The sequence below is a fragment of the Lathamus discolor genome, chromosome 6 (genome assembly GCF_037157495.1).
Source record: "Lathamus discolor isolate bLatDis1 chromosome 6, bLatDis1.hap1, whole genome shotgun sequence".
Lineage (NCBI taxonomy): Eukaryota > Metazoa > Chordata > Aves > Psittaciformes > Psittacidae > Lathamus > Lathamus discolor.
In genome coordinates, this window is record NC_088889.1 from 76180470 (window position 1) to 76205806 (window position 25337).

General features: G+C 37.3%; 1 protein-coding gene across 1 annotated transcript in view; it reads left to right on the plus strand.

Moving 5' to 3' along the window:
• The window catches only part of LOC136017503 (uncharacterized), a 98616-nt gene that overhangs the window by 26645 nt on the left and 46634 nt on the right, over nt 1-25337 (plus strand). The window contains exons 12-31 of the mRNA XM_065685816.1: nt 1240-1392; nt 2705-2849; nt 5470-5628; nt 6339-6457; nt 6955-7236; nt 8229-8384; nt 8842-9026; nt 9819-10001; nt 11431-11522; nt 11706-11875; nt 13095-13254; nt 14288-14367; nt 15537-15717; nt 16840-16995; nt 18346-18479; nt 19176-19334; nt 20355-20535; nt 21842-22053; nt 23486-23674; nt 24535-24674. Of these exons, the coding sequence (XP_065541888.1) occupies nt 1240-1392; nt 2705-2849; nt 5470-5628; nt 6339-6457; nt 6955-7236; nt 8229-8384; nt 8842-9026; nt 9819-10001; nt 11431-11522; nt 11706-11875; nt 13095-13254; nt 14288-14367; nt 15537-15717; nt 16840-16995; nt 18346-18479; nt 19176-19334; nt 20355-20535; nt 21842-22053; nt 23486-23674; nt 24535-24674 (3236 nt within the window). The remainder of the gene's footprint in view (nt 1-1239; nt 1393-2704; nt 2850-5469; nt 5629-6338; nt 6458-6954; nt 7237-8228; nt 8385-8841; nt 9027-9818; nt 10002-11430; nt 11523-11705; nt 11876-13094; nt 13255-14287; nt 14368-15536; nt 15718-16839; nt 16996-18345; nt 18480-19175; nt 19335-20354; nt 20536-21841; nt 22054-23485; nt 23675-24534; nt 24675-25337) is intronic.

Genomic DNA, 25337 nt, shown 5'->3' on the forward strand with positions numbered 1-25337 from the left:
GAAGCGTATGATACAGTGCTTCACTTTCCTGTTCCCTTTATGACCTAGAACTTGTTTGATGAAAAAGACGTTCAGTGGATTTCCAAAAAGCCCTGAATGCAAGCTTTGTAAATGAATATTCTTTGGTTGAATAGGCAAATAAAATTTTGTAAGCTAGCAAGTACAACCTAGCAGCATGTGTGTTCCGTATTGAGTAAGGAAAAGTTTGTGTCTTCTGATGAAGGAAACTTCATACTGCTGATCAGCTATTCCTTTATTGTCTCAAATTCATGTACAGTTAGTGTTGGATGATATTGCTGGTCAGTAAGTTCTGTTGAGTTAGTGTTACTGATGTAAGTTAGTCATGATACTGGTAGACTTTAATTAATATTTGCTGCTGAAGAAATACCTTTGTATCTTCTGTCTGATGATCTGCTTAAAGAACCACTTCTTACTATCATGCTTCGAAAACAGTGGCAGTGTACCAGATGGCTGTGACAACTTTACTGAATATGCAGAGCAGAAGAGGAGAGACTTACCACCTGATGTCTCAAACCAACTGTGAATGGGAGTTGTGGAAGGCTTTTTGGACATTTTAACTGTACTGGCTTTAGTGAAGTTGTACTTGTTTCTATGGGACTGTCAGTACAAGGGAAATCAGCCACCATATTGCATTGGAAGTCTCTGGGTTCTAAATGTTAATACGGATTTTTTCATTAAAAAATCGTTGATTGCCAGCAGTGACATGTTTTCTGGCTTCTAAGGCTGCACAAGTTTCCTGTGTGTTTAGCAAAGAAAACTATGGCATCTACTGACAAATTACTTTTTAAAACTGGTTATTGTGTTCAGAACTCCATATTGAATAGCTAAATGGTCAAAATGTCTGTGATCAAAAGGGACAAAGTATTAAAGTACTTGAAAAACTTTTACTGTACATCAAATCCATGACTTATGCTTTTCCATTGCAATGAAGTTTTTTTAAAATGTTTTTTTTTCCCTCCAGGTCTAAGCCAGATTTTACTTACAAGTGCTACATGGCTTTAAAACAGCTGTCTGTATTCATATAAGTCTTGTCCTCATACTACAGCTGGAGAATAGCTGGTTCAGTAGGGGCTGCAGTAGCCTCCCCAACGCCCCCGCAAATGATCAGTGATCATTTTAAACAGAGAATTTGCACAGAAAATGTTAATGCAATAAAATCTCAAGTACAGCTGACAGCATTTAGAGAATATCTGATTCCAACTCGCTTTGTATTTACAGATGCAGCTGGTGTTAAAAGCCATTGGAAACGCAGGCCTGGCAGCAGCTTCACTAGCTCCTGCTCTGAGCTTGTGTGCTTCCCTGAAAAGCAATGCAATCCACATTCGTTTAGCTGCTATCCAGGCCTTCAGGCGCATTCCCTGTTCTGGCAGGGTAAGTGATATATTGCCAGCAGGTGACTGATGGCTTCGTGGCCCTAAGCTAGAGTTTTGACTTTCTGGAATACTTACAAAACATGCAAGCGAATAAGGAACAGTCATAAATGTGTCTTCCAGCAGAGTTCCTCTGCTTTGGAGAGGTTGATAGGACCACCCTGGTGAATGGACGTATAATATGCTTTACTATAATTGAGGTAACACATCCAGTGACTGAGATAATGTTCATGACTTCTTAAGAAGTTACTTCAGTTGTCTGGGTTATGGCTGAAAACCCACAGTACTTGATTTTTCCTGTAGTCTGTTCCACTGTATCATTCTCTGAAATGCTAAGTGTTAATGTGAGAAGCTTGTGATTGGCAAATACACTCATACTTGATACATTTTGTTAATGGTTTCATGGAAGAAACCACAAAACTTTGGGGTTTTTTGTGTTTTCTTCTATTAAATGCAAAGCCAGGATTGCTAGCCTGGGCAAAGTTGGCAGTCCTGCTCCAGAAGAACAAGAGGTTCCACATGGACTTTACTTGGAGAAACATTTTCTGTGGCTTTTTAAAGTTTAAACACAGCATGGACTGGTGTAACCTGCTTGTTCTGTAGTTATGGAGCTCAGTGTTGCTTCTTAGACCTGTTAAATTATGAAGTCTATATGTTGTCATATACCCCCATTATTGCCTAGCAAATGAACTACTAAACTGACACAGTGTGGGAGAACAGGGAGTGTTAGATGTAACTAATATCAGTCACCAATGTCTTGATTCCTGGCAATTCACAAAACAACTTGTATTTTTTGTTACCAGGGAAGTAATAAACAGAACAAATTTGTAACAGTCCTACCCTTTGATTGAGACTAGAAGTGATCTAACAGCCTGGTGACAAAAATGTATCCATTGTTGTCTGTATTAGCTGTGGTACATGTGTTAAATACAATAGAGCAGATCTCCCCTGTGGTCTATAAAACCATCATTAACAGTAGTGCTAGTGAGTAAGCCTCTGTGTTGCATAGTCCTGTATATATTATACAGTTATTATATATTATAAAATATTATAAATTGGTATATTATAAATTAGGCATAGGATTCAGGTCATAATGACACTGTTCTGGAGATTTCTAGGTAAGGTAGTATAGAGAATACGTACACACATTTGTATGTATGTTATTTTAAATTACTTTTTCAGGTATAAAGCAATAACTATGTGTTGCAGAAAGAAAACCCACCTGTACTTGAATGTGCATACATGGGGTGTTTTAGGAGAGTAAATAATAATTTTTTAAATTTTTTTTTATTTTTGTTATCTTTCTCTCTTAGAATACTGTATTAGTTCAGCTGTATCAAGAAACCAGTGAAGATGTGGAAATAAGGATTGCTGCGTATTATATAGCAATGAAATGTCCACATGGAGAGTTATTTAAACAAGTACAAAAGACTTTGCTGAAAGAACCGTCCAGTCAAGGTTAGCCAAACAGCTACTGAAGTCTTGCACATTCCTAAAAGATACTTTAATGTAACATTTACTTTACAGATGTGATGGTACCAATCTATATAAATTTTTATTTAGTGTTAATACTTTGCAGATTGTTTGCAAAAGATTGTTTGTATGATTGCCACAGTTTGTTTTGCAATCTTGATACTGTTCTTTTAGCAATAGTCAGTAAGGAGTGGAATTAGCTCCCTATAGTGGCAACATTGAATTAGCTGAAAACTCTTGACAAATAGATGTATGGAATGTCTTTGATGTTTAGCACATTGGAAATACAAATGGGTAACTGCAAATTACATTTGCTTAAGTTGAGAAAGAAGCAAGTAGCAGAAAAGAATATTGCAAGCTGCATGTATAAAGTAAGCTATTTCTCGTTTACCTTCTTATTGCTCCTAAATTCCACATTTACTACTTGTTTACTTGAGGTAATACAAGTAGTAATTATAATTACTAACTGCCATGGTCTTTCTTTGGTACTGTCCTCTTTTGCAGTTATTTTACGTCAATTTTGATGTCATTTTAATATTAGCATGAGACAAAAACTGAGTAGATCTGAAGACTGCAAAGGAAGGCCTGTTGATTTTCATTTGGATTATTTCAGACATGTAGGAACTTTCAGGCTTCCTGCTGTTAGCATCAAGGCTTAGTGGGAGGTGCTTCATCACTGAGCTAGAATCGGTTCTTCGAGTCAATTGAGAGTCCTCTAAGGATCACAGTTGGAGAGCTGTGGATCTAATGGCAAACAAATTTGCATCAAAAAACTGTTTATAACACAGGGAAAAAGCAAAACTTGGGTACTAGGAAATGCTGTGTTAGGAATGTTGTGAAAAGGACTTTTAGGAGTGTTAACCATGTATCCAAATGTATGATAGCTGGCCAACAGTCAAGCAGTCATCTGGGAAAAAGGTTAGCATGAGTATAATGTCTTAATTATTGATAGTTTCTTCTGATTTATGCTTCCTGCTTCTGTGGTTCCATGATCAATTATTGTTTTACCTGAATTATTGTTTACTGAACTGGGAACTGAAGCTGAGTAGAAAATCTTCTATACTATGTATAAAAATGTATTTTATGAGGTAGCTTACTCAAAGGAGAAGCTGTTTGGACTGGTACAAAATGAAACTGTAAGTTCTATAAGAGCACAGAATCCTATCAGCTCTTTATTACCAAAGCACAGTTTTAAGCTGATCCCATAATTTGGGTGAAGCAGGGATTTTTTTCGAAATGGTTTTGCCACATTCAACAAAGAATATCTCTAGACTAATTCTTTGCTTTTAAATCTGTCAGGAAGGAGCAAATATGAAAGGGGTATATATAAGGTTGGTTGCAGGCAGATGAAAGCAGGCTCCGTCTGTACTCTGCATCTGGATCATAGCCAGCTCTGAACTTGAAGCAGTGTATCCTATCCACTTTATCAGGGTGTTACATCCAAGCAGGTGTATCCTTCAGTGATTGAGTTCAGGCCCAGCATTTTGTTCACGTGATGATGTGTCTAGTGGTTGGGAGTCGACTTGTTCACCTGTGTTTAGAGTTCAGACAGAGACAAATTGCATCAGCCTCCAAAATACTGTCAAGGTGTACCATCAGTGACACTTCTGCCCATGGCTCCATGCAGAAAAAGTGAATTGTTTGATTTATGAAGGAGCTCTGTAAGTCCATCCAAAAGGTTTTATGTTTTAAACAATTTAATGCAGTACTTCTGAATTTCATTCATTTTCTTCCTTTGACTTTGGCATCTAAATAATTCATGTAATAGGTTTTTGATTCACAAGTGCTTTGAAGGCATAGAGCACATACTAGTTTTTATTTGCCACACTCAGAAAAAGCAATATGAAACAAAGAAGTTGTATTGTGAAAAATGTAGTTCTGTCAGTGTTCAGGGTTGTACATTGCACTAGTACTGGAGCCTAATGTCTCTTTTATCTGGAGGGGAAAAAAGTGCCTCTGTTTAAGAACCAGACTCCAGAACACATGGAATCTGTTTGGCCCCCACAATGCAGCACATATATGGCCAGACCATGAATCAGTATAGTGTCATGCAGAAATATTGATTTTGAATTACAGCTGTTTATGAGCTTTTTTTTAAGAGTTGTATATTGCACAGCGTGGAAAGATTCTTTGTATAGGACTGGTTTGTTTGCTGTATGTGAAGAAACTTGCCAGTTTTCCCTTACAAGTTCACCAGTGTTGTTGCCAGTGTTTGTGCAGGGTGTCTGGTTAGTAGCCATCAATGTATTTAAAGTTGCTTAATGCTTGCCTTTGAAGGGCTTTGTTTATTCCTGCTTATAGTTTTTAAGGTTAGTATTTTTGTATTTTAGTATTAGGTTAGCTGAGAAGCATAGATGAAACTGGGTAGTTGGCCTCTCACATGCCATATTGGAAAGAATGAGACAGTATTTCAATAAGTTGACTATGGTAAAGAGAGGTGCACCAGACTGGTTTGAATGGTGCTGAAAATGAATGAATTCTCTTGCGGCCAGGGGAATGGCTTAAGATTAATTTTGCTATAAATAAATAAAAAGGTTCTCTGTATCAGTGCTTAAAGCTTTTAGTTTTTCTCTAATTTCAAATGCTTTTGTTTCTTTGATTTAAGTGGGCTCCTTTGTTTGGAGTCATCTCTCTCAGCTCCTGGAGACAGATGACCCATTGAAGGAGCACCTTCAAGATTCTATTCCTGATGAAATCCTGAGCAGAGATTTTGACCGGGAGACATGGAAATACTCCTCATATTCTGATGCCACATTCCACTCAGGTATGTAGCGATTTAGAACATAATGCTTTGTAGCATATAGATTGTTAAAACCCCAGGTGGTTTTTCTGGTCCTTTACATCTTGTTCCAAAGAATTTTCTTTTTTATAGCTTAATAGTACCCAACGTAGGCTGATTCTGATCTGACCTTAATTGAAGTATATCCAATGTAATTCCAGCAAGCCAGATACCATGCAACTTGCCTCTAGTGAGGGAAGAGTAAGAACCAGTGAACTTTTTAGATTATTTTGTGAATATCAACTTTGACTCCTTCCTTAGTGAGCTTCCTTTGCTGCAACAGGGAATTGGGATGTATTTTTTCTTCTGATTTATGCTATTTCCTTGGTATATGAAATGATACAGATTAATTCCTTCCGGTCTTGCTATCTGTTCCTCATTTGTTTCTAGCAAAAATGCTAGATAATGTTTTTCAGAGTAACATTTTGATTTTCTGTCCATCTCTTCCAGTGCAATTGTGTAATATACATGTTGTAAATGCTCTTTTAGTGTCTGCCAAACAATACCCTTTCAGTAATGTCCATTAAAGTCTTTATTATACTAAAAAGTTAAACCACTTCACCTGTTGACTTAATGTTTTATTCACCATCTTCTTAATGAGCAGAGTTGCAGTTTGCCAAAGAATGATGAGATTTGCAAAGTATATGAGAATAGCTGATCTCCAAATGACAGACATCTGGTATTTTCTGTTGCAGCTGGTGCAGGTGCAAATATGGAAGCATCAGTGGTCTTTTCTCCTGCATCTTTTCTACCACGATCAGTCATGACAAATTTGACGGTTCACTTTATGGGGCAGGCTGTAAATCTGCTGGAGGCAAGTTTATGGATTTTTGGTTTGGTTTGGTTTTGGTTTTGTTTTTAATCTCCCTCATCAAGGGATACTTGGTGTATTAAAGTAAAAAGAAAAATTTTCCATTTACAGTGGGAAAACAGTTCTATTAACAGTATTGCAGTTTCTGTTTTACTACTTACAGTGGAAGATGGATTGGTTTGGCTACACTATCAAAGGAACAAAATATTTTTTCAGCATCATATACCCTGGATTTGTGTGTTAGTGATACTATTTTAGTCAAACTTCCAAACAGAATCTTATTTCAGGAGCATTGAAAGGGTATGTTGCTGTTTTCCAACCAAAATACTGTTTGTAACATGCAAAAACAGCAGTAGCTTAAACTTGTATGGCAAATCTTCCTTTGTATAAAAACCTAAAGGTTGCATCTGGATATATTTTGTTAATTTTTTGCCTGTAGAACTGGATGTGGCTTATGCATGTCACTGTCAGGCTTTTCACCGCAATATACTTTCCCCTAGGTTGGTGTACGATTAGAGAATGCTGAGGCTCTTGTGCAGAAGATCTTTGGGCAGAAATCTGCTACTTTCAGTGACTACTTTTTTGCAAACAGTAATGAAAGAAACCACAAGTCAGAAAATCCAGTGAAAACAACAGGAAAAATCAAGCAGAGGAAGCTGACTTTGAAGCAGTATGGCTCCACTGATCATCTTGTGACCAAGTCTGGCAAGCCAAAGTTGAGGAAAGCTAACCAGAATTGTCCTAGTAGAAAGTACAGTAAGATGAGTGAGTTAGTCAAAAAGGTAACTGACACTGTAGATCTTGGAAAAATTAATGATTTTCCCCAATTAAACTTAGGGCCCCGTCTAGGATTGGACAGATGTTCTGTGGTACTGACTCTTGTGCATAAAGTATATGTAACTTGTTGCATAGAACTTAAACCCTACAGATCAACAAAGAGTCAGATCTTCAGTTTTTTGAGATTTATTGTCTCAAAACGATGACTCTCGCACAGGAGAGTGTGATGCCTGTACTTTGGGTTTCCTTGTTGTTTTGAGCTCTGATTCTCTTTGTACTGATGTGCTTTTGTCTGTTGACTTCTGTAGCACTATAAACAGCTGCTGATGTTAAGTTCTTTAGTCATGCTGTTTGCAGTCTGACTTCCCAGTTTGATGTCAGATGTCACATTGAGCCTTTGTGAATTTGTTTGGAGAGAGTTATGTTTTATGTATGTAACAGGAAAGCTTTGGGAATTGACTTCAGTTGTTGTTATATTACCTGAAAAACTTGGGGACCATGATATATTTAGTTTGTCTTAAACCATCTCTCTTCTTGGGGCTCTGTGGGAGTTTCTTACTACCATGTAAGCTCACGTTCATGTTTTGTTGCTCTTTTATTGATTCATAAAAAGGGAAAATGTAAACTTTTTTACTTCTTAGCAGTTTATTTAGCAATTGTGGCACCCATAATGCTGTATTATTTGAGATTGTATTTTTCAAAGCCTCATCTGGTTTTGGGTATATATTGCAATACTTCTTTTGCTCATTCACCTTAGGGCTAGACATTACCTGTGTTCACAATGGAAGTCAGCTTGTGTGGTATGGAGGTGAAGTTTAGCTGGGAAGAACAGGTACTAATCCAGGGTTTTAAGTGGTCTTGAAATATTTATAAAAGGGAGCCTGATGACTGTTTACTAAGAACATAACCTGCACTGAGGAATTGTTTATAATGACTTTGAAAGGAAATTAATATAAACATAATTCTCTTCCTGATTTATTTCTTCATGACATGTCAGTTTACTGAGACAAGGGTGGGAAAGGAGGCACTGAAATGTGAACTAAGCATGAAAATCTTTGGAAATGAACTTAGCTTCTGGAATTGTGAAGATTTAAGAAAACAAATGAAACATTATTCTTTAAATTTGGCTGAGTTGGCTGTCAAACTTCTGAAGGTAATATGAACCTTTTCTTCTACTGAAAGTAAATGCCTTGAGAAACTACTTTCTTACAGATATGTAAAAGATACAAAATATTAGTTACTGTTTCCCTAAATTGAACTGTAAAAGACACCAGTATGTATTTGTCTTAAACGTTGTGTAGATAATGTTTATACAATACATGAGGCAAGAGCTTGTTCTGTTGTCTGATGGTTCTTACTTCTCATTCAAATCCTTCTCATTCAAATAATTTTTTCTTTAACTGGGTTAGGACTAATGTCTAACTCATGCCCTGACCAGATGCAAGCTTTGGGCTGCTTTCTACCTTATTTCCCAAATCAGCTCAATTAAAAACCCACTTTCATAGCAAGCAAATGCAGTGGAGAGTTATATCTGGAAAAATGTTTGAATGCTGACTTTACTATGCAAAGTAAAATTCTGGCATTGGTTTGTTTGTTTTTTTTCACTGTAGGGGCAAGAGGTCCAGTTTAATAAAAGGATGAGTTTGGCCACTGAGGAATTGCAGTTCCCAGCAATTTCAGGCTTTCCTGTTCAGCTGGCAGTCAATGCCTCAGCAGCAGTCAACATAAAAATCAAAGGGAATGCGGATTTCAAACAACAGTCAAATTTCTTTCTAAATGGGTATATCAAGCCAAGGTAATAACTGCTTCAAATATGCCACTTTCACATATTCGTGATGTCTGTCAAGTAGCAGTTCCTGATGTGAAACTTTTGTGTGAATGTCTGTGGTGACTGACTAGGAGATTCCTAAAGAACTCAAGTAGTCGTCAGCTTTATGTTACTGAATTGCTGATATACTATAAGGACAGCAGTGGTTTCTTATCCTGCCTGTTTGATTTTGAACTCTATTGCTGTGCTTTTCCAGTACTATTTTGAGCTGATCGTTCCTCGTTATCTGTAAATCAAATTCCTAAATGCGTGCATGCAGATGATGTTTTGAATGTTTTACCTGTTTTGGATTTTTCTCAGGATCAGTCATGTAGTTACAGGTTATCTACAAAACAATGGATGATTTAACCCTTACCTTTCTATTTTAGCTTTCTGTACATACTGTATACATTTGCTAAACTTCACTAGGTGCTGTATAGACAGAAATAAACTTACACCATGATATAGACAAACTTGCACTCAATCTGCATCACTTTCCCTTTCCTGATATTTCATGCTGAAGTCTGGATTCAAATCCCTTAGGAGATACAGTAAAACTATACTTTAAGTCATGTTAGAAAGTATATATCTGTGTAGCTACAATTTTTTTCAGTTATTTCCTGAAACAAAATAGTAATGATTTTAATGTTAGAATATACTGTGTTACAGCATCAAGTACTTTGTATTTATAGAGGAGAATGAACAGCCTATGGTTTAAATTAAGTGCTTTAAAAAGAAACTGTTTTTCATAGAAGAATATGTATCTGAATCTTTTAACAGTGCATTTGTCCAGCTTTCTGCTCAGATGGGAACTGTGGGGACTCTGGGACAAGCTGGCCTAAACTGGGTAATAGGAGTGAGGACATCTTCTAGTCTTGATGGAGGAATCCAGGTAAAAAAAGGGCAAGAGCTCAAAGTTTTTTTGAACACTCCAGAAGAATCTATGGAGATAATTAATTTCAGGTAAGATTAAGGAAGGACATCTTCCTAAAACAGTAACCGTGGTAACTTCCTTGAATCAGAATGTAACTGGCAGGCTCATTAGTAGAGTGGGAATATATTTTGTCAGAAAACAAACTGTTTCAGTCTGACTTACCGTCCAAATCTGCCATTCAGAAGAAAAGGAAGGGAAATTATTCTGTGCATTTTACATTGTTTTACCATAAAAACATATTTTTGAATTAGAGCTTGATAATAAATGATGTAAATGAAGTTTTCATACTCCCCTGTTTTTTCCTTCCTAATGTCAGTGCTGTTTCTGGAACTTTAGTGTCCAAAGAATCTAGTTCAGTGTATTAAGGTTGTGGAGGAAAAGGTGATGGTATTTAGGAATTTACCTATTTTGGTACAGAATGGTATTTAGCAAGACACTGGAGTTATTTGGAGTATAGTGCTAACAAGGTATGCTCGTACCCGTCTGGTGACTTTTTAGTTAGGTTCTTTAATATTAAATATTAATATTTAACATTACAATATTTACATTGTAAAATATCACCTCAACAGCTGTCAGATGTTAAGCAAATTAATTGTGTTAATGCAAGTGAGGCTTTTTGGCTTATTTTTTTTCTGCTGGCTTTCTCTTTTCTTTGGACTCTTAGATTTGATAGAAGTCCAGGTAGAAGGCACATACTGTAAATGATATGTCAACTACATGCCTTTTAGACATGACAACAGATGAACGAAGTAGTTACAGTACGTGGATTGTCATTCCTTAATTTTGGACATTGTGGTACCATAGGATATGCAGCTCAGAAAAGAGCTAAAATGCTCTGGACTTCAAATTTTAACCATCCATTCCCTTAGGAGTCAGAAATTACTAATGTAGTTCTGTTTCTGTAAGCCAGGATGGATGACAGACCAAAGTGGAAGTCCAAGTAATTACAAACCCGTATTGCGTATTATTTGAACAAAAGACTGACTGTAAAGTCTATGAGATATTGCATTAACTCTCTTGCTACCATCAAGTGCAGAGACCATGATTCTTGTACAAGCAGTTTAGTGGTGTTCTGGAAGAACTTCAAGACTAGGACAAAACTAATGTCCATACATAGCCTAAGGTGGGACGGGGTGGGGGGAAGGGAATAAAGTCTAGAAGCCAGGAAGTGAGTGGAGTTGCAATAAGATGACCATACCAAATTGCACAGAACAGAGAAATCTAATTTTGACTGCGAAGAACTGCAGAGGAATCTCAAGATAGTGACAGATTAAACATGGAAAAATGGGGGTAAAAATCAGTGCTAATTAGTAGAAATGTAGACTGATCTTAGCAGAACTTTATCTTTCTTGTTTTCTCATTGGGAGAAGGTGGCATATAACTAAGAATTTTGTTTAAATATTGCAATAACTTTAGCATAATTGTTTTAAGGTGACTGACTGAAATTCTTGGTTGTAGCTCTAAGCTATACTTCACAATGGTGGATGAGATGGAAGATACAGATGTTTTCCAACACCACACAGAAAACAGATCTTGCATTAGGGAGGAAGGTGAGTCTAGATAGTTACTATGTTTGTCTTAGAAAGCTTGATCATTCTGAAATATTCATAACAGATAATTTTATTTAGTAAAAGTTCTTGTTTACATACTAATTCTAAGGTCTTCAGTGCAAAGTTTGTTTGTGTGTTTTCTTTGTTGTTCTAACTGAATGGCCAACTGTTGTCTTCCACCAGTGTCTAAGATTATTGGCTGGCAGCTGTGTTCTGAAATGTCATATCCTGCCCCAGCCAGTGGTTTGGTTTTCCCTCTTACTGGACCTTTGAGAGTGGCTGTCACATTAACTAAGCAAGACAGAGGCCTGCAGCAGTACATTGTGGAAGCTGCATATAACTATATTGCTCAGGTACCATTATGGCATGCTTTACTTTGGTTTAGTTTATTATGCTGATGAAAGAATGATGTATCGCAGTACCACATATTCAGCTTAACTGGCTTTCAGGGTCTACACTGTTATTTCTTATTCCCATTATAGTGGGAAAATATATATGAAATCACACATGTGAATACGTATATGGGTGTATGTTTCCATATACAAAACTGAACACATGAATACTAAATCATTTTGTTAGGTAAGAGTGATAGTGCTGGTATTAGAGACCAGGATTTCTTGACTTGGTGCCCAGTGCTAGACAACCTGGCCTCACTTCAATGACTTGTTTCTGTTTGTGACAAAAAACCCTCAAACCCCAAACTGTTAATTTACATTAAGCACATTATTTAAAAGCAGAAGTTAGGCTCCAGTAAATCCACTCCAGAAGGCTGTCATTTTCTTAATATGTTTGTTTGGGCAAGCCTGGGGAAGGAATGGCTTTCAGCTTCTGCAGGGGACAATAAGAATTTATGGCTTTTTCTAAAATGATAGTATAGGTGTTTAAGATGGGTGGTGGGTGGAGTCTCACCTTCTGTCACAGACCAAGTATGCTGCTGAGCTTAAGCTGAGTCTTTTTACTGGGAGATAATTTGGGCTTTAGCTATATTCGAACACTGCTCAGTATCTGTAAGACAGCGAGATAACAGCAATAAACAGAGGAAGTTTTCCTTTGTGATGTTGTTTTCCTGACTATCTCTAATAAAAGCAGGAAAGGGAATAGGTATTTTCCTCTGCAAGAGAATCTGACGTCTGTAGGCAGGGCGAGCCACAAACTGTCATCTAAGGCACCTACTGCAGGGTCATGGCACTGTGCACCATATCCCACTGCTGACGCCAGACTGTAAGGGCTTAAGGCAACTCTGCCAAACTGTAGTCACTTAGGCCTGAGTGATACAGCTTGAATTTGTAACTGGAAGGGTGATCTGATTTTCCATTTGGCAGGATTCAGCACAATTTCAAGAGAAGGTCAGTATGCTGTGAAATGCAAGGTGTTTAGATAAGATTTTCTGAGACAAGCACTGGACAGGGAATGGAAAAAACAGATTGTTTTGTGGTGAAAATTTTGAAAAGCATGTAGGTGAAAAATTGTAGCAGTGAAGGTGGCTGTGATCATATGATGTAACTCGGTGTGATATATTGGTTTGTGAATGCTGTACCAATTGCAAACGTGGTTATCCCTTTTTCCTTCTAGGAGAATTCATGGATCCCAAATCAAGCTGTCCTTCACTTCTTCATTGGGACTCCAAAGTCAGACTTGAAAAGGGATGTTGGCATTGACCTAAATTTTAGCCTCCCACAGAAGAAATTCAGAATCCAATTTATGCAACCTAAGAAAAAAATTGTGATTGATGGTAGGTTTTTCAGCTGAGAACCAGATCGTCAGTTAATGTCCGTTAGACCTTCGTTAGAATTATCAGAGAAATGCCAGTATGTTTCGATCAATAATCTGATGCTAAAACTACATTACTGTGTAATAGCCAGTCAGTTTACTACTTTAGGAAACGCGCCATTCCCAGTGGTATTTGCATCTTGGTTCAGACTATTCTGTGCAGTCAGAGGTCAGTGCCTGGTTCACAAGCTCAAGTTAAAGAGGAAAGCTGATACTAGTATAGATGAAGTTAAGGCTAAGGAGCACAGTGGATTGTTGTGTAAATTTTTACATAAGCTGAACTGGCTTTACTATTGCTGAATTTTAGTTTACTGTATACTATTAGTTATGGTATGAAATTACTTGCTGCCAAATCAGTTAAGTGCTGATCATGATATTTCTATGCATTATAATAAAAAAACGTTTCAATCACAGTGTAACATAGAAAACAAAAGCAAATACATTGATGAAATATAAACTGATAAATATGTGGTAATGGTATGACAGCATAATTACATCTTTCAACTTCCCTGACATGCTGGTCAAGTGCTGTTTTGTTTTGATGTATTCTACCATATCCCGTAGTTAGAATTTGTCCTTACATATATATATATATATTTTTTTTTGTTTACCTTGGTTATTTTCAAATGGATTGCATGGAGGATTTACCTGTATGGTGCAAAGCTTTGTGTGCAGTGTTCCAGGCTGATGACAGTTTAGCACAGGCCTAAAGGAAGTGTATAAATCCGTTCAAGAGCTCAGCTGGTTTGTTGGAGGCAGCTTCGTTGTCTCTTTTCAATTGGTGTTCTCAAAATATCCTTCCAAAACAAAATGTGTACTCTGAGGACATTTTTGCAAACTGTTCCTGACTTTTTCCCTTTGCTCTGATATTTATGTTTTCACTCTGTAAACGTATTGTTCACAACCATGGCAGCTATCATCTTGGGTGCAGTTTTATGAAGCATCATTGATCAGTACATGACCAGAAAAAGTAAACACTTCTATTTTTCTCCAAGGGAGAATTGATTTTTCTAGAAGTTCACGAGTTGGACACCTGGAGCTAATAGTAGATGATCAAGATGTATATTACATTAAGGTATGTTTTCAGGTCATGAACTCTCGTAGTAGGATGAATAGTTAGATAAAAGCACAAAAAAGAAAGGCAAGGAAAAACGCACATACTGAAAAATAGTTCTGCCAGCAGTCCATCAGAGAAATTACCAGTTCTCTTTATTACATATTTTTGAGATACACTCAGTGCTAAATTGTGTTTCAAAAGCTTTTAAGGCATGGCTTCTACAAGTAATCTAAAGCAATTTTTTCACATTCAGATGTACTCAAAGCTCTTGGGTTGCTTCCAGTGTTACATCAGTAGAGAAGATCACATTGGTCTCATTATGTGCATATGGAGTCACACAGTTTTTCAGAACCATGTTCTGACCATGCATAAAGACACTCTGAGTAAGCCTAGGCCCATTTCTTCACTTGTGTGGACTCTATAATTGTAGGAATCTCTAAGATACTATTGTTTATATCACAAGAATTTATTTTCTTTTTAAAGCACTGGGGAATAAGCATGAGAATGCCAGTATTTGAACTCTGAAATTAAAAAGCAAATAAAAATGCAGGTGGGAATTTGTTACTGAAACTCCAGGACTTGAACAATTTTTTCATTATGCAGTTGATACCCATAGCAGGATGCCATGTTTTATGGGGGCCTCCTAAGCCAGTTAGTTTCAAACACTGCATTTTCCAACAGTGAACATGTTATTTAAGAGTTTTGTTGTTTTTTTTTTCTAGAGTAGTATTTCAGCAAAGACTTTTTGGATGTTTCTCATTGATCTAAACACCAATTAGCATTGAAGATTGTTTGCATCTAGTCCAACCTAAATCTAGTTACCTCTGTGAGACTGCCAGTATTTCCAGTAACACCATATTACTTTTTGGCCCAGTATTGTAACATTCTTGATGACGTCAGTCACTATTGAAGCTAGCAAGAGGTGAAGGAAATAGCATCTCACACCACTGTGGTTTTTGTGTAACTGGAAAAACACATCCATCCTTCCTCCCCATTATTTACCTACAACAAGTTCTATGGTTTGGGAGGTAGAAGAGGGGGTTGTTGAGTGTATGGAAAAAACCTCTCTTTTCTTCCTCCTCTCATTTTTGAAATGCCGAAGTGTATGCTATTGTTTTCTTAGATCAGTTTGTACTGTTGAGTGGCTTGGGTTTTGGTTTTGTTTTTTATTTGTTTGTTTATTGTAGGGAATGACAGATTTGCAGATGCTAGGTGGAGAGCAGAGATATGTGACCCAGCTGGAGGTAAAGCTGATAAAGGAAAGCAGTCCTATCATTCTGTCAGGAAACATCACTAAACAACTTGGCAAGAAGATAACTTTTTCAGTAACCCTGAATAATTTATTGAAGGATGCTGCATTTCTTTCAGGTTAGAGAATAATAAGTATTTGCCATATAAATGTAAGTTCTGGAGCCCTTATATTGTATGTTTGCCTGGTTTTGGACATGCATTTCTAAAACTCCTTTCAAATCGGTAAGACTGCCTTTTAAGATTACTATCTTTCAGAAATTTGTATGAATACGTATTTCAGAATAATAGGAATTATAAAACACCTTGTTGTTTAAGTCTGTTTTTAATTACTGTGGAAGAGGGTAGAGGAAATAAGATGTAAGGAATCCCACCTGACAAAAAATGCCAAAACAATAATGGCTCTTAAAGTATTTTCTCATTTTCACTTTTGTTAGTTCAAAACTGCAGAGACATACATGTAGCTAAATGTCTCTTAAACCTGTTCTAAAAATCTTTAATTTTTTTTTTCTCACAAATACACTAAGAGGAAAATGAAAGTATCAGAAAGAGGGCTTTACTGTTTGTATGAAATAATTTTTTTTAAAGGTAAATTAATACAGTGGAATAAACCAATAATTTAATGTAAGGCTCTAATTTTTTCTTACTCTAGTCTCCATGTGGCAAGGACATTGAAATGTCATAGGATTATGCAATGTTTCCAAGTAAAACTAGCTTTTAAGGAATTCAAAATGCCAGTTTGGTTTATGGGAGATCAACTTTAGGTGAAATTTTTATCTTTAGCTTTCACATGGATTGCCAGTGACTGTATCTTGAAAAACAGTTCTGGTCTGATTTTAAACTCTTGTCCCTTGAGACCTAGAATGCACCGATTCTGTTACAAAGCCACAACCTTGCTCTAGTTTATGTAGAAGGAAATATGCACATGTTCATTTATTAGGTCTTAATTAATTAAAAGATGAGTCTGTTAGAGTTTATTTCCTTTTAGAAGCAGCTTTGACTGCATTCATTTGACTAAACTTTAAGCAGTAGCTGAGAAATATGGTTTACAGGCTGTATACATAGTCAGAGGAAGACACTGGACATCCAGCTCTGTCTTTTTGTTTACTACACAAGGAGTACAGCATGGATTAGAGAGCGTGAGACTGAATGCATTCAGTTTTTCACACTGCATCATTACTTTTCTGGTTAAAGTTAACTCTGTGTTTTACCACTGCGTAATCACTTCTACTCTTTTTGTAGTGTTTCTGGAGAAGAAGGTTGATGATAAGCTGAGACAATACTCATTGGAAGGGGAGACTTACCTTCCAGGTGTTGTTGGAGTTCATGTCATCAGTCTTCTCAAGCAAACTGAAGGCTTGTGGTCTCATGGTTTGAGGATAAAATATGGACTCCTAGGTACAGTGAAAAAGAGGGAAAGTAAAAGCATTCTGTCAGTCTCATTTTTCTGCAAGTTATTTGGCTGTATCATTGGGACACTTAACAAGTGTTAAGAGTGTAAAGTAAAAAAGAGTGTAAGTAACAAGTGTTAAGAGTGTAAAGTAAACAAAAAACCCACTTGATTTTTAAACTCTGATTTGAGACCTAGGGTGAGATTCTGTTTACACTTGGATAAACTTTACTCTTTGATTCTGCGTATAAAAAAGAGAATTAATTTTTCTGATGTGCTTTCCACAAGCATGTCCAATACTTGGCTTTTTTAATGGGAATTGCTCCTAATTAATTTGTGTTCTCTAGTGTTAATACAAAATGAATTGTTGCATACATACACAAAAAAATGGGGGACTCGTTGTAGGAAAGAGTTGGCTGTGCCCTCCAGGCTGCAGTATATGAACTGTACATTAATTTTATTGGACAAAGCAGGTGAATATCAGTATACTTATATCAAGGTATTGAATACTTATAGTAGCTAGTCATGATAAACATTGTAGGGTAGTTGTATGTGTAAAGTATGTTGCACATTCAGAAAGCCTATAGCAATATAAGTAGTAAAGCTTTCTTAAACCTACACCAGTATGAGCCCATAATTATGCAAAAAATGACATGCTGATCAGAGTTTTTTATACAAACAAACAGAAACATACCTGAACACATACAACAGCATTGAATGATGTCTAGCTATAGCTATATAAGTATGAATTTGCATACTTAGATCCTAAGCCATATATATACAAACCCAGTTTGGTATCTCTTCTGTCTGAAGTGGTCAGCAAGTGATCCCTTGTAGAAGTAATCTTACTCACTGGTTAAGTTTAGGTATTAATAAGTTCAGGTGTTAAGAAACTGTTTTGACAACAACACTGTTGTAAAATGTGTCTAGATCTTGAGCAGTTAGTGGAAGTAATTCTTGAGCTGAACTTCATGGTAATGCAGTTATGCCATTATTGGTACCAAACTGCACAAACTTTGGTCAGTACCTTAAGACTGCCAGACCTTTTACATAAATTAAATGTCTACTTGTCTTATACTCTTTACTCTAATAATGTTTTCATTTTCATGGGTGTAAATCACTTATTTAGCAAATACAAACTAAATGTTCTTAAATGCAGATTCATTAAATTTGTGCTTTCCTTTTGATTCATAGGGTAAATCAATGAAAAGATACCTGTAAAAAATTGACACATCTCACTTTAATGTTTTTGGAAAAAATAGAAACCTTGAAGCCAGCACTAGATTTATGCTATTAACATTTTGAAAGTTTACTTCTGATTTATTTAAATAGGTAACTTTGTGATTTAACTTGAACAGGAGAGGCAAAGAATCTTCATCATGAATGCAGTATGCGGCAAAAGATGAAAGTGGAGACAGGTGCACATGGCATGTACAAATTTGATACTGGGCATGAATTTCACTGTATGCAGACTCCAACCTACAATCACAAGGTAGAGATACTGACCGAAGCATTTAGTACTTGTGTGCCAAGTATCCTGGTGTAACTCAGTACTGAGGGGCTTAAACGGAGCAGTTACATGTCCTGGAAAATAAGACATTTTAACATGTTCTGTATTAATTTTCTCATTCAGATTTGTGTGCTTTCTCACAAGTTTCTGTGTTTGCGACCCTTTCATGCAGAAAAGCAGATATGTTTAAAGTTTCATCCTTTACAGATGGCACAAAAACAAAGGTTAATTTAAAGGCAAATCACCATGAATACTGGGTATTTACTTCAGAACAGAGAGCTGGCTGAAGAATAAGCTTCTGAATTAAAGGGAAATTTTGTATCCTTTCAGATCTGCTTCTGGTCCAAGTTGGACTGAAGCCAAGAAGTGTTAGGGTTTCCCATAAGCAGGATCTTTCCAGGCTTTGCAGCTGCCCAGTGAATCCTTGTGTGCCAGTCCATCCAGTACCTGAGTCCATCTGCCTTAGCTTTTGAGAAAAGCAATTTGACTGGAAGCCCATAGTTTGGGGCTTTGTACACTGAATTTCTTTCTTCTGATGGAGTATGATTTTTCTTTGGAAAGTTTGCAACCCTTTCTGCTTTAGTCTTGCTTGCTGCTTGGAACTATTTCTACATGTACTTAACAGCAGTGAATTAAAGAGCCTGGTTTACAGCGAAAAGGTGGTTTTCTGTTCTTTAGGTTCACCTGAAACATGAAACAAGTGCATCTTGGCTTTCCTCCCAGATGGAAGTTAGCTATGGGAAACACTGGGATGAAATAAACAACCGGAAGAAACTGCTGATTAGCCAAGCATTTAAGAACAGTTCCAGTTCATCTCTAGTCAACTATTTCATGGAGGTAATAATGTATTGAAGAGTAAGACCTTCACTTCAAATGTTTAACAAAGTAAGACAAAGTAAGAGAAAATTTGGGATGAATTTGTTTATTAAGACTTTTGTGTTATGTATTAATAAGTCAGATATCCAAATTTGCTAAGTTTGAATCAGGTACAGTCTTAACCCACACTTGTAGAAATCGCTGACATTTAAAATGAGCAAGAGAAAGCTGGTAGATGGATTTTTCAAATACTAAAAGCGTTTGGGTGTAATGTGGTCTGAGGTTTTTGTAGGTTTTGCAGAGATTCATGAAGGTTGCTTTTCTCACACAATGTAGAAGGAAAGTACAGGTTATAATAACTCTGAATATTACAGCATTTAGCTGGAAGTCGGTATGGACCTGGGTTTTGTTGCTTTTTTGGGTTTTTTAATAAATTGATTTCTATTCTGGATCAGTAAAAAGTTTTCCCACATAGTAAGGTATAATTAAAAACCTCAGAGAGAGTTTATGCCTTCTTTTGGAGGCACATTCTGTGAGCTACAAAAATAAAATAATTATTTATATTGGCATTCCCTCTTATCTTTTGTTTTATTTGTAAAAAGTTCTTACAGAAATTCCATAAAGTATTCCTGTAAATTTCTGTGGTATTAGAAGTTGCAGGTCTTTGTTACTTTCTTAGATTAGGTAATAGTTTTCTGAGTCATTGTTCTCTTTCTATATGGAGTACTTGTAAGTATAGAATTTATCTGCGATTCCAGCATAGACTGACCTAGATTTTGGTTTGTTTTTTTCAACAAAGTAAATTATCTAAAAATTAATGGGAATTTTCCTTTTTGAATCCCAAATAGGTGTAACAAATGCATATTAAAGAAACCCCTATCTGTAATTGCTCAGCATTCCTGAAAAGCTTTAAGGTGAATGGCATATGTGCAGAGCAGAGATGCTACTTGTGATGTTTCTGCTACTCTGTGTGTGTGTTAGCTTTGACAGCCCTGAAGATAGAATCCTGCTTTTAATTAATGTGCTTAACTTGTTTTCCAGTTTGCCATGCAAGTCCTGGAAAAACAGGTGAATTATAGAACCCAGCTCCAGCACTCGCACACCTCTCAGGTTTATTTACAGAGCAGCACCAATTTTGAGGTGCAGTACAATGACCACGTGCCATTTGTGGCTGGACTGCAGTGGAAAGATGCATCCAGAAATGGCCTGAAGAAGTGGGAAGGTAAAGTACCACGAATTGTTTCAAGTCTGTGAGTAGAAAAGCAGGCATTGGAAGTTGCTGCTGGGATTTTGTGAGCAAGCTTTGTGTGGGTGTAACAGTCATAGAAATAATGGTTAGAAGAGACAAATCCTGGAAGCTAAGACCAGCCTCTTTCTCCATCACGATTGTTCCTAACACAAGATTGCACTTCCTGTGGGTTTGCCTAGCAGAGGTTTTGGAACCTCCAACTTCCCACAGCATAGCTGGCTAGCCTCTTTCAGCAAGAGCCTTTAGCCTCTCAAAGTGCAGTTTGTAGCCATTGTCCATTGTATTGCTGCCTCTTTCAAAGAGTTTGTGTTCCTCTTCTTTGCCATTTACTTTTAAGTTAGTTGTAGGCAGCTACAGATTCCCCTGGTCTTTTGGCAGACTAAACAAGCCTGCTCCTTCTCTTCTTGTCACAGGTCTTGTTTAGCCCCTTTCCCATCAGAGCAGCCTTCTGCTGTAGCTTTTCTGGTTTCTCACCATCCGCCTTGATCTTGGTGCTCCCAAACCAGATCCAGTGCTGCAGACATAACCTCTCCTATGCTGTGCAGAGTGGGATAACTTTGATAGCTGTACTCCTAACGTAGACCGGTAATGTCCTGTTAGCTGTTGACTGAGATACCTGACCAAGAAGTGAACCATGTTTTAAAAAAATTCCCTACTCTCGAAACATGCAACCAACATTGACTCCATTATCTGAAAAACACTACATCACATGAAGCCAAATGACAAAATAATTATTTCTTATTGAATTTCATTTCACATTTCTTCACATGGCAATTAAAAAGCTTATGGCCAAAGATACAGGAAAGCACTAAAAAATATGCATACAGAAACATCTTACTGAACTTAATGCAGCATGAAATCTTGTTTAAAATGTATGTATTGCAGGATTGAATTTCAGTGTTCGCCCATGTCAGAACAGTTTTGATTAAGGCCATTCTAATTATGCAAATATTTATATGTTACAAACTTACAGTTCAGGTAAAGATTTCACATTTTGTTGCAGATCATGCAGTAGAACCTGTTCCTGGTGCCAGTTACAGACTGGACTTCATAAATTTCCATTTATTAACAAACCTCCCTATGTGTTACACTATGAGGCATGTTATGCTAGTGAAGGACATACATTTAATTATATACCATCCAGGAAGAGAATAGGTTGAGAGGAGCATTTTATCCTTATTTCAAAACCCCAGCATCTTACCAGCTTTGTTGCAGAGTTAGAATTCAGGAAGCCTGAAATCTCACTTTTTCTGCCAGCTTTAATATGTGTTCCTTCCAGGTGTATTAAATATAGACACCCCATGGCTATATCTGCATGCAGCTCACAAACTACATCAGCCTCAGCATTCTGCTTATTTGTTGACTATGGAGCTGACAACTGGAAAATCTCTCTCCATTAAGAATCTTGTAGTGGAACTATTATATAGAGATCAAGGCAATGAAAAGGAAGGGAAAGTTCACATTTACACACCAGCTGCCACTTACCTACAGGTAAAGAACATGATGCTTCCTATAGTATATGGCTTTTATGATAGAGCTTTGTGACAGGTACCAGCCAGAACTGTCATCATGCTGAGCTAACACTTGTTTGGCATGTTGTGTGAAGTAGCTTTTTTGAGAAACTCATGCATTATGTGCCATCTTATAAGAAAGGATCTTGAAATGTTTATGGTCATCTGTTCTCTGTGCTTGAATTATGAGCAGCTTGCTCTGGGGCAGATAAATCGGCACAGCCAGGGTCTTTTTATTAGCTTTGAAAAAAACTCTTAGGAGAAGGACTTGGAGGCATTGATTAGCAAGAAGCTCTCCCATGACCCAGCTCTGAGAGTCTGAGCCTAGAAACTGTGACCCCAGAGCATGACATCCAGCTCCGGTGCAACAACACAAGAGGCACGTGGACCTGTTGGAGTGAGACTAGAGGAGGCCACGTAGGTGCTGCAAGGGCTGGAGCACCTCTGCTCTGGAGACAGAATGAGAGCTGGCTTATTCAGCCTGGAGAAGAGAAGGCTCCATGGAGACCTTAGAGCAGCTTCAAGTGCTTAAAGGGTCCAACAAGAATGCTGGAGAGGGGCTTTGGACAAGGGCATGTAGTGGCAGGATGGGGGATGACTTTACACTGTCAGAGGGGAGATTGAGATGATAACTTAGGCAGAAGTTCTTCCCTGTGAGGGTGATGAGGCCCTGGCACAGAGAAGCTGTGGCTTCGCCATCCCTGGTAGTGTAGCAAGGCAGGTTGGACAGGGCTTGGAGCATCTTGATCTAGTGGAAGGTGTCCCTGCCCATGGCAGGGGTTTGGAACTAGATGAGCTACAAGGTTCCTTCCAACCTAAACCAGCCTGTGATTCTAAGCTTCCTCCTAATTTATTTTAGACTATTCTATGCAACAGAGGTTTAAAACTGATTTCATCACAGTTGCTGTGCATTAAGCAATATGATAAACCTGTCACTATGCAAAGTGTAGATTTGTCTTGAAGAAATTTCTTACGTGCTTCTGTATAAATGACATGAGAGCTTGGAATTTTTGCCTTTCTTTTGGAATCCACTGCAATCGTCTAAATCTTTAACTTAGGTTTATGTTTAAGGTGTTCCGTTATTCTGAACAGCAGCTTTTCCTCTTGTATCACTGCTGGTTCAGACACAGTGTGAAAGATTGTGAGAAACATTCTTGAATGAGAAAAAAATGCTTATCAACTGTTTTCTTTTAAACTATTTAGATTTTCCTCTCTCCCTTGCTTAGAGGGGATAAAATAAACTTTGAGGTCTTTATGGCAGTTCAGAGTATTTTGGTAATTGAAGAGCTGCACTGTATTTCTAATAGTTCTTGTAATCCTCATCGCCAAGAAAATGCATTAATTTCACTTCTGTGCTGTGCTGCTTTCTGTCTTAACTCAGCCAGAGTAATGTGTTTGCCTTTCTTTTTCAGGCATCTACATTTAATCACCTTGGGAGGAATGTTCTGCATAGCTATAGTGAAATGGTATCTCTGTGGAATCAGCTTGTGAAGAATGAGATTCATTTGGAGAATAATGAACGAGCCAAGTTTCTCTGCTTTAAGATAAAGAGTCCAAAACAGGAATTTAACTTCACAGCCAGCTATCAGAATCTGGCAGTGGTAAGACAGAAATACAAATGCAATTTCTTTGACTCAGCACTGTGTTTTTCAGGTCTGCCACCTTTCTGGAGATGTTATTGCTGGTGTTGAAACTTAAACACTTCTAATGTTGTTTCTGTTTCTCTCTGCTTTGGCAATATGCTGTGTAAAGCTAGGTTCAAAAAGAAAATGAACAGAAACTTGTGTGGTGTACAGAAAGGGAGGAGAGGACAACGAGAGACCACATTGCTAGAGAGAGTGGTGTATAGATACGGTTACTTAATGTTGATGCAGATGTATGACAGTTGTGGAAAATTCTATTGTCTTGGAGAATCAAAATATCTTTCCTGCTAGTGAACATATCACCAGCCTTCGTTTATATGCAGTTTTAGCCTTTACATCCTTTCCAGTCTTAAAATCATATTTGCTTGCTTGATGTCTGTAGCACAGGAAGGGTAATCAGCAATTTGTCCTTCAAAGAGATAGTTTTATCAGTTACTTTGGTCAGTTCCTTGCAGGATGTATCAAAACAAAAAGTGTTTTTCAAGTCGTAAGGTTTCATGCTTTGCAAATCCGATTACTTTTTGTATGTAAATGTACTGGTACCAGAGCTAAAGCTTGTTCATATTGCAGATAGGTTGCACTTAAGTGATACATTATAGGGCATTTGTCTTCTGCTGAAGTCAGTTTTCTACACAATCTAATCCTGTATAAATGCAGATCAGCATTGAAACTGAAGCAGAAAGGGGTCGATCTGTGAACTGATAGCCTTGCTGCAGCCTATTGAAGAGTGTGGCTTGTATATTGATGTTCCTGAGTATGAATGAAGTAAACTTGATGCAATTATCCTTTCTCCTTCTGGTCTCATGATCTGAGTGCAGCCTAAGAAGACAAACTTCTCGGTAAAGACTGTATGGAGAGATTATAAAAGGCTGCCTGCTGTGCTGCAGTTTGAAGGCCAGATAGAAGAACTGAAGAAGGAGAAGATGCTCTATCAAAAACATGGAACCCTCTATTTCAGGTTCAGTAGTTGAATTATTTTTATCTCTGAAGATTGTTTTGCCTAAATTTTATGTATATTGTGATGCCCTTGGGAAACGTTCTGGGTTTTACAAAGTGGAAATGCCACATATACAAAGCCTATCTTCCCATCTGTCTCTCAAGGCTTGCTTGAGCACAGGGACTTCATGGGCTAGTTATTTGCATACATTATTTTTTGCCCTCTTTACTGAAAGGATAGTGAATGAAGTTGTCAAAGGCAGCCGGTCGTGTATGCTGTGGCAACGTGTATATTGGCAACTCTTATTAGGCATTTAGCCTCCTTTCATGAAAACAGCAAGACTTATGGTGTGTTCAAACTTAGAAATGGTGAGAAGTTCCAAAATTCAGATCTGATCCTTTGTGCCATCCAGATGCCTTTTTTCTAGTTCTTAGGAATAAGATAGTAATTCTAAGGGCAAAGGTATCCCTCTTGAAACACAACAAATGCTCTTGTTTAGATTTTGGAACATTTCTATTTCCTGATGAGAATAAGTGCACTGCTTCTAGATATTGACTGGTTCTGAAATTTCTCTCTTCATTACCCATTATCAAAATACAGCTTGAAGGCCTTCGTGAAAACATATGATCAGACTTGAGACATCTGGATCCTCTCTGAGGACATCTCAGCTTTCTTAAGTCATAG